The sequence below is a fragment of the Pogonomyrmex barbatus genome, unplaced genomic scaffold (assembly GCF_055798465.1).
Source record: "Pogonomyrmex barbatus isolate J1 unplaced genomic scaffold, ASM5579846v1 scaffold13, whole genome shotgun sequence".
In the NCBI taxonomy this organism is placed as follows: domain Eukaryota; kingdom Metazoa; phylum Arthropoda; class Insecta; order Hymenoptera; family Formicidae; genus Pogonomyrmex; species Pogonomyrmex barbatus.
Genome location: NW_028297109.1, coordinates 2,107,583 through 2,117,399, shown reverse-complemented (window position 1 = coordinate 2,117,399; position 9,817 = coordinate 2,107,583). Strand labels below are relative to the sequence as shown.

General features: G+C 31.8%; 1 protein-coding gene across 5 annotated transcripts; it reads right to left on the bottom strand.

The window, feature by feature from the left end:
- Positions 1 to 1,738: 1,738 nt before the first annotated feature.
- Positions 1,739 to 9,810, bottom strand: LOC105423263 (uncharacterized). 5 transcript variants are annotated; one of them, XM_089072098.1, is made up of 11 exons: positions 9,442 to 9,810; positions 6,705 to 6,759; positions 6,447 to 6,618; positions 6,219 to 6,373; positions 5,910 to 5,987; positions 5,654 to 5,806; positions 5,146 to 5,304; positions 4,686 to 4,880; positions 4,075 to 4,264; positions 3,741 to 3,821; positions 1,739 to 3,620 (listed from the first exon to the last, which is right to left on the bottom strand). In XM_089072098.1, the coding sequence occupies exons 2-11, from the start codon at positions 6,732 to 6,734 to the stop codon at positions 3,505 to 3,507; spliced, it is 1,329 nt and encodes a 442-aa protein (XP_088928224.1). In that variant the 5' UTR covers positions 6,735 to 6,759; positions 9,442 to 9,810; the 3' UTR covers positions 1,739 to 3,504. The 5 variants fall into 5 exon arrangements, with proteins under 5 accessions (XP_088928224.1, XP_088928226.1, XP_088928225.1 ...); XM_089072100.1 differs by having other exon boundaries at positions 3,741 to 3,815; XM_089072099.1 differs by lacking the exon at positions 9,442 to 9,810 and adding an exon at positions 6,835 to 7,186.
- Between the last annotated feature and the right edge of the window lie 7 nt (positions 9,811 to 9,817).

The following is a 9,817-nucleotide window of genomic DNA, read 5'->3' as shown; positions in this document are numbered from 1 at the left end:
GAACTGCGGCAACGTTATCAATATCGATAACACTGTACATAGATTAGTTCGACTACCGCCAATCATAACGTAAAAGAGGGGCCAAAATATTATCGAGTCTCCTCAATCTCATCGAGTCGAGGATCAAAAGTATTTGCATAATTGTTTATCTCTGTATTTGTAAATTGAAATATTTCTGTCCAAATTTGACTTTCTCAAAAATTCATAGTTTGTTACCATATATTAGTTAATCTGTTCATGAGATTATCGAAAAATATAATAATTTTTCAGAATAATGATTCAAGGAACTGCCTCAAGATTTTTTCTTGATGCACGTGCATATACATAAGCATAAGTGTAAAAAATATATAGATATATAAACATGTTTAAATTGTGTTAAACTCTTCTAAGTGTGCACCATTTGCACCATTGTCACGTGTCACTTAGATAGAGAAATTGAAAAACAGAAAATTTTTATTTGCCGCTTGCGACTTTAACCGCAAAAGTAATGAGAGAAAAAAAACTTATAGATTGCTATATCTATCACGTGTAAAATGATTTCAAGATATTAACGATTGATAGTGCATTGCCACGCTGGGATTTTCTACTAAGTTGTGCTGACGCAGCGCAATTTCAACAAACACACGAGTACATTTTTACCGCTATTATCATTATTTTCTAATTATGTTGTTTTGGTTAATCACCAAGTTCTATTCTTGTTGATCGATTCAGTATCAATACAATATATATATATATATATATACACGAATATAATATATATGCACGGCTAATTGTCGTAAATTATCATCTGGAGTGCATCCCGACGTAAAATCGTAAAGATAAAAAGTAAAAATTTTAGATAACAATGTCATGAATGCATTGATTTATAAATGAGAAACGACAATTCTAGAGAGGTAATCGACCAATTATTTTTGCTACTCGACAATCGGTACGGTTTGTACAATTTGTTAATGACGAGAGACCCTCGAGGTGAAGTATCCGCGGCTTAACCGACAAGTGCTACCGAACGGACTCCGCTACGAGTGCACTTGATAAAGTAACATCGTTTTCCCTTACTATCTGTATTTATTTATGCATCGATTCGCGCAGATAAGCCAATATTCACGATACGTTATTATTGCAATTGTGTCATTAAGAGACATTCCCCGTTTGTGAAAGAAAAATTGTGTTAAATGTTCAAAAAATCAATGATATTCGAAATATTGGTGGAGGATGACTTAATGATGCGGTTCATAATGATGCAATTAAAATATGAGACATTGGATATCGTTGTCGCATGGTGTAATTTCTTCTCTGGTTAAATTTCCAGAACTCCGTGACACCGTTTATCTGTCCATCCAGTACATCTATAACATATGGGTCTAATCTCCGCTTATCACGGTTAAAGCGATAAGGGCGAGTTGTTGCGCGTCGCAAAAAATGGACACACTCAGTATCTCTAATAATTTTATGGAAAGGTGGGGTAAAGAAATTGCGAACGCTGTAATCGTAGCGTGTAAAAGATTGATATAATTTCGAGCGACGCAAAAATCTGTGCCTCAAAAGATAAGGGGTCGTAGCGAGCTATCAATCATTTTGTCTGGTATTGATTTAAACTATTTTATCGTTTTAAATTATTTTGTCGTTTTGTGTTGCCAATGCATATTGTGATTCTTAGTTGAAATAATGTAATGTAATAATAATGTAATAATAACGTAATGTAATAACGTAATGTAATTGTTTAATAATCAACAAGAAATACGTTTTATAATTAAATAATTTATTATCATAAGATCAACAATGTGTCTACATTTAATAATAACAATATAAAATAATCTTTGATATACACTATAATACATTCGCAAAAATTTTAAATTATAACTAAATATTAATTTGAGCTTGTAAGATTTATTTCAACGCTGCTGATCGTTATATATTTATATCGCTATATCGTTATATTATATATTTTGCATTTTGATAATTGAAATAAAAATAACAGGCACTAAGAAATGAATAAACATGTATGACGATAATTATTTTGCTTCCATATGTGATTATTTTAGATTAAAAAATTTATTTCAAAAAAATAATATAGATAATGCTACCGAATATTTTTATTTTATTACCAAAAAAGAATACAAAGAAAACTTTATAATTATAACTCAAATAGAACACGATAAAACTACAATTAAAATAAAAAGTTAAACAATAATGCTTTAAATGGCATATAAAAATGTTATAAATTTTTTTACTTTGCACAATAAAATAAATTTAGAAAGTGATATAAAGTGTTTTCTATCTCTATTTTATCGTCTCTCTATAGTATCTTCTATCTATTTTATCGTCTCTCTATAGTATATACAAAAAATGTTTGCATATTACATAAGATACAAATATGCGCGTCAATAAAAATTGAATTATTTGCTGATTTTTATTGCTATGTCGGTTAATAACTTAGTTATAATTAATAATTAATTATCATTTATAATTTAATTATTATTTATAATTATTATTACGCAAGCGTTTTTTAATATACTCGCTTATTTATATAATTATAATTTATATATATTAAATTATAAAAGCGAGTATATTAAAGAAAAAACATCAGTTTAACAATATTTCGGAAATAATATGAAAACTTTTTCGTATTGTGTTCTATTGAAGAAACAATATTATCTTATTATACAGGAAGAAACAATATTCACACAATTCATGAATTACGTAATTATCGAAACGGACGATGTTTCGTCTAACAAATACGATAATTTCTGTGTACTTTGAACATATCGCCGTGATTTGGATGTTGTTATATTCGCTTGTCTACAAAATTTTCATCGAATCAGGGAATGAAGTTTATCGTCGAACCGGATTCGAAAAAAGATCAATCGTCCAAATGACGAATCACTCTACGTTCCGGAGTTATAATTAATGTTGTTTAATCAATCTTCCGTTCATCTTGAGTTATATTCTGATGATAAGTGTCGTTCTCAAATGTAACGTATGGATTTAGAGCCACTCAAAAATGGTGAATATACCATTTTTTCCCTCTATTTTTATCGTTCAAACTATAATTGCATTATTATAGAAAGAGAGAGAGAGACACGATGGCGCACAAGCAAACGCGATAATAACGACGTATTTTGAATAGTTTGGATGAAATCTCCCAAAGACACGCCATTTAAGATTTTTCACGAAATATATTCATTCGTCAAACAATTTTGACAAAAAATAATTATCGAGCGTCCTCGACAATTCGATCTTTTACAAACTCGTCTTTTATTCGAATATATGTATCTTAATAGCCTGATATCTTAACAACTATGACGGATAAATATCTCTCGAAATCATGTTTAATCCTCGACAATTACGTAACTATCGATGACGTTCGATACAGCGCGATATTGTATCATCGATAATGATCTCTTGTCTCGAAGAGAAGCATTTTATTTTCTCTTTCCTTTCTCTCTCTCTCTCTCTCTCTCTCTCTCTCTCTCTCTCTCTCTCTCTCTCTTATTTTGCTCTTGACTATTTTTTTTTACGATTACCATGACTCGCGCGTTTACCCTTGTGGCATTTACTCACATTTGTATTGCGCTTCTGCACCACCGCACCGTTGTTGGTTCTCCCAGATGATTTTGATTCTGTTAAAAAAGATATGATTCTTTGAGATAAATAACATGAGGCGATTTGAATAAACGATTGACAGATACAGCTGCGAAAAACAAGCCGATGGTATGCAAAGTGCGTAATTGATGGTATACCTGAAATCGTTGATGCCGAGATGAAATGTGCTTCGCCATTGACAAACTTGTTTATCTTTAAAAGCTTTCTTGAGTCTCGCTCTAAACAATTAATAATTTGAATACGATTAACTTCATTTATTTAACATATTCATCGCGACCAATATATCCAATATAGTCAACGAGCGAACGGAAGGTCAGCATAATGCGAATGGAAACGAGTACACATGCAGCGGATGCACAAGCGCATGTAGGAGAAATGTATATGATAGCGAGAAGCCAGCTCAAGAATTAGTCGTTATCGTTAGAGAGATCGCAGCCACAGGGAGGTGCAGGCGCATAGAGAATCACTTACGTTCGGCGATCGACGCCGATGACACTGAGCACTTCTTCGGCGTGTCGTTGTCCGAGCTGATCGGCGAGTAGAAGGTCGGGTCGCCTTCCTGACTGGATCTGTCGGGCGTATGACACTCTGGCGAATCGATATGCTGCGAAGTCGCGAGGCGCTCTTCTACCTTATCGCGGCTCTCTTTGGCCGACGATCTCTAAATACGTTGAACAAGCTCGTTGTACACACTTATGCTGTGTAAAGAACGCGGTCCTGTCTCTAAAGTGCTGTCAATGCTCCTCGATACCGATATCGTTCCGTTCGTGCCGCGTAAGGCAAAAAATCGCGTAAGGCAAATGTTCGTATATGAACATATGTGTACATAAAAATTTTATTTCTTTTGTGACACTATCGTTTTACTTTCGTTTAATTAATTTGCATTTGCGTTACTAACATCTTGTTCGATTTGAAAGAATAACTAAGAAGTGCAACACGACGGAATTTATTAAAGAAATGCTCGTGTATGCGCTGAAAGTGTAATCTTGAGTGAAACGCGAGGAAGTCACGCATCGACAAATTTCGATTTCTATAGACAACCTCAAAAGACATTTTTTCGAGGTGTTTATCTTTCTACGAACCGGTTCATCGATTTTCTCCTTGGGAATCAACGCGACAGTTTGCTCGGCTTGTAGAAACTGATTGAGTGGATGATTTTTATCAAAAAGCTCATTCGTGATGTCGCGAACCTTAGACAGAGACACGTTGTCATCATCGTCGTCGTCGTCATCGTCGTCCTCGTTGCTGCTCATGTCGCTCGAAACGCAGTTGGCCGGCTGAAAAGACGATAGTGAACAAAGATAAATTTTCCATATCGTGCAAAGCACATACATGTGCGACACTGGACTAAAAAAAATTAATGAAAGCATATTATCCAAGTTACCGCGGACTATCTGTCGAAGAAGAGTCAAGTCATCGAATTTTCTTTGAGTCCACAAATTCTTATGAGCGTGTAACATCACTTGACGACTATGAATTTAATGATAGTACCCAGCATGAGAAAAAGAATGTTATACAAAGGTATTAAATTCGGTCACTTACATCGAAATCCTCGTCGTTCTCGCTACTTTCCAAATCGAGTCGATCAATCTTCTCATTCAAAGCTTCTTCCTTTTCTTCCTTCGATTCACTTGAATTTCTTGACTTTGCTACAGAGTCCATTGATTCCGTTACTGATTTTTCTTCCGGTGTCATGATTACCTTAAAAATATTTTTTCATGTTTTATAGAATATTTTATTAGTTTCGATGTAATGGAGAATAATTGTCGAAACAGAGTTTTTCATAATTTGTAATTATTTTTTATATATATATATATATATATAATAATATATAAAAAGATTCGAAACATATCAATAAGAAACATATAAACATAGAAATAAGAAAGTGTTAACAACAAGATTGAAATATTCGAAGGAAAGATAAATTATTTGTATTCTCAAAGAGATTTAGTAATTATACAATCAAAACAAAGGACAAACATGCACATACATTGATTAACATAAAATCAATAACGTAGAATTAATAACGGATCAATAACGTTCTACTTACTGGATCGGGATCGAGGGTACTATTAACATGAATTTTTGTGGGTGGTGGTGACAGAGAGGGTCTGGATGCATCCAGACAGGACAAACTCGACAAAGTTAGACGAATGGATCTGATCAGGGCCTTCTTGGCTTCGTTTATCGACAATCTTTTGTCCTACACTCATCATCGAGACTATTATCATGCTAATTTTATTATCTTTCTGCAGTTTCATTGCATTTTCTACATTTTACCGACAAGAAAACAATACGCGTCTTACCTTGCTTTCGTACCTCTCTTTCATTCTTTCGTTCTTTACGGTATTCAGATATCTGCGACTTAGCTGCACAAAGTTTATCTGTCAAAAAAGAAATTTAGAAAATAATAATAAGATAAACAGAAAAAAAAATTGAAAAGTGAATAAAAAAAGCAAAAGATGTTAAGTAATTCTTTTATAAATCATAAAAATTTATTCGTACATCTTATAATAAAAAAAAATTAATATAGAGCTTTTTTTAGCCATTAACTTTAATTTCTTTTTCTTAATTTATGTGATAACATTAATAATAAACTACAAAAACAGACGTACCATTCCACTCGGCGTAATGTTGGAGTAACCGAATACGAAAGCACCTATGTTCAATGTTATTCTGATTAAACGCAGCATCACTAAACTCGGCAAGAATAAGAGCCAGGGCAATGGTCTCACGAGTTCCGGTTTTCCCAACGCTTTTTGATTCTCGTCTAAAATATCGATTAAATTCTCGGTTGACGAGAAAGCTACTTTTTATCGTTTAAAACAATTCGTGAATCATACCTCCGACGTTTTCCTGTCTGGGTAAACTCCATTCCGTGCACTTTTCTACGATCCACAAAAAGTTGTCCGCGAATTTCAGCAGTGCCTGGCCCAATCTACTTTGCACCACGATTGATTGCAATAATCTCAATTCCATCCAGATGTAATTCTCTTGCGGTGCCTCATCCGTTGCCTAACGATACGAATACGAAACAAATAATTTGTTCAATCTATATTTACCGAGATATATTTCTATAAATATAATCTCAAAATACTTACTGTTTTTGATGAAGTTGCCGTGCATGCCATGTTTATATCAAAAGTGGCTTATTATCTAAAAAGATATTTGAAACAATACAAATGAAATAATATAAATATTTTTCTTTTATGATGGTACACATAATAATACATTTGTTCAGAAAGTTTCGATTGTAACATTGATTTAACGATTCTGATATTATATTGCTCGTTCGGATTCAGATTTCCATAAAGAAGACAAAGAAGACAAAAAAAGCAAAGATTTCCATAAAATACAAATATCGCGGGCTTCAATGGGTTGGAGTAATGTTTACGGAGACACTGACGATAGTCGATGATCAGTGAACATGAATAAAATTCTTTTTCGTTAAATCTTAATGACTCAAGTTAAGTCCTAATGACTCAGAATGCAAAATAGACAATAAAGAAGGCGACGATGATAAATTATTATCAGAAAGGCATGACCTCAGTTTATCAGGGCGGAACGCCGAAAGAAATCCCAATAACGACATATTCTCGTCGCAAAACACAATATACACATGATCACATGGGTGAATTTGGTTATCTGTCGAAGAATATATTCAGAACTTATGTTTCGTAGACTTTAGACTCTAGGCGTTAAACGTCTACGCATGCAGTTTCTCTTGAAGCAATTGCATTCATGTATATATATATATATTATATCGATTATTTATATTTTCAAAATTTTTGAAAAATAAATTTTAATAATAAAATTAATTCTTAATTTTTAAGTATATTAGAACGAATCGTAAAAAATATATTGTAAAAACTTAATTTATTTTAATACTTGTAATTTTAAAGTGAGTCGTTTTAGTCGTCGCAAAGTTTGGATAGATTTTAATTTACTTACTCTATGAGTATCGATTCATTTACAGAAACGGAATAAAATTTCTTGCAAAATTAATCTATGTCGATTCTATGAAATATTGATTGATTGCACTTTCTTCAATTGAAATAACAATTTACATATGGTCGTTTTAATTGCGAGTTTACAATTTGAAAAATCCTCGCCAAGAATATACCACATGCATGACATAAGTGCCTATGATACATAAATAAAAATAATTTACTGATCACGCAGTTTCTTTCAAGCTGTTTTATCAACATTTTTCTCATGTAGTGAGTGTAGTCTCATGTAATTTGTTATTTAACAGATAATGACAATTTAATGTAATTTTCCTTTTGCAAGCAAAATTTGATAATATTGATAGGATATTATGAGATAATTTGTTATAATGATTGCTAAAAGGAAGTTGCACGTATATGTATTAAAATAAATCATACGTTAATATATTTAATTACGTAATTTTTGCTCTGTCCTTAATTTTAAAATTCGTTATATATTTAGTTAATAAATCGATTAATAATTAGATTTTTTTTTGAGCGTAAGCAATCTGATGCAATACAGAACTTGAACTTTAGTATTAATTATCAATATCATATTAATAGATTTGTTATAAAAATTTTTGAAGATGTTCGCTCTAATTTTTAAAGTATGTAATCAGAGGGCAAAGTTTGCGAATTAGAGACGTATGCAAGTAATATAACGTTTTATATATTATGATATTTATATTTATTTATATATAATTTTATCTAATTGTGTACTCTAGATTTGAAAATTCATAGTCACAAAAATCTACATCTTAGGCAATTATGTTGTGTATATTATCACCGACATAAAAATTATGTCTGTTCACTGTCTAATAAAAGCCTAAACTCGAAACTATTATCTCGTTCTCATTTACACGAGTTATTTCGTTATCGTAGTTACGATGTTTGCCTTTTTTGGCTTTTATCGTGTTTTTGTTCGATTCATGTAGCTGGTCTTCTTGACCGTCAAATCTCATGCTGCCTATCGATACAAAATAAAAGAAAAAGAATCGGGTTTTTTCGTTGGGAACGTAGTTGGTATGTCTGCACATAAGTAGAAATAATTCAGAATAATGCAAATTATTAATTTAAATATATGGATTATAATCATTTAATTGAATTATAATCATTTAATTAAATTATAATCATTTAAATAATTGCTTAATCATATTATTTCAATCGCTTTGAACAAAGAAAATTCTTAATTGTTCAAAATTATATGCAATAACATATAATAGATTTTATTCTTCAAAGTATATCTTGAAAATTATATATCTGTAGAAGAAAATATTATTTAAAACTTATTCCATCGATATTATTTATAGGCAAGATATTTTCTTATTGCATTCATAATTATATTACTTAATCATCATAATAACGAACAATAAACATAGCAATTAACCAAAAGACATTATGGCAGTAAAAATAACAGTTAATTTATCGGATTATCTCTTTTCCGCTGATAAATTAACTAATTCACTTTAAAGTTTGCTTGTTTGAAATATCATTATTTGTACAGATCTATATTGTAGCTTCTACTAGATAATTCGATTAAATGTTTGTAATGTCAGGTCAAACAGGGCAGACTTTGAAATAGCATCGTAAACTGGTCAATACACAAATCTCCAGTTAATTTCAATGCTATTTATCATCTCTCTCTCTTTTTCTAAACTACACAGGAATATTATTAAATAGCTGGTTTTTTATTTGTATAAAAATTGATAAAGTATAATTTTACTTTAGTGCATGTGTTTAAAGCGCAAAGTAATAGGCATAAAGTAACTTCTTCGTCAATTATTATTATATCTTTGCGACATACAATAATTTTTGCAACCTGCCTGTTAAATTTTTTAGTTTCATCGATTACCTCTTGTTGCTGCTCTTGCTCTGCTGCAACCACGTGCTCTAACGTCTTAGAGCTGCGCCCTTTACAATCGTTAACGGAAGCTGTACTCCTGATGAGTACCCTCACGCGCGAACGGAAAGCTGACACTTTCACAACTGCCAGATGTCGAGCGCAAACTGAGAAAGCCACAGTTTCACGGACAGTAACGTAACGATGATTAAGAGCGGCGCTTTATATGTTTACGAAGGTTCGTAATGATTTTCGAAGTTTGAAGAGAATCAAGCCTGCGGAACACAGCGCGTTTCTTTTTATGTTAAATAGCATAGCGAGCGGATAATTGAAAAATAATACAATACGTTAAATGTACATATAAATTTTTTGATTAAGAAATCTCAAA

What these genes read in the sequence shown, in the direction of transcription:
- LOC105423263 (XM_089072098.1), bottom strand. Translation starts at nt 6,734, where the DNA reads ATGGCATGCACGGCAACTTCATCAAAAACA. An exon ending in CGGCAACTTCATCAAAAACA is followed by an intron (nt 6,619 to 6,704) that starts GTAAGTATTTTG and finishes TCGTATCGTTAG; the next exon opens with GCAACGGATGAGGCACCGCA. An exon ending in AGAACGACGAGGATTTCGAT is followed by an intron (nt 4,881 to 5,145) that starts GTAAGTGACCGA and finishes TCGTCTTTTCAG; the next exon opens with CCGGCCAACTGCGTTTCGAG.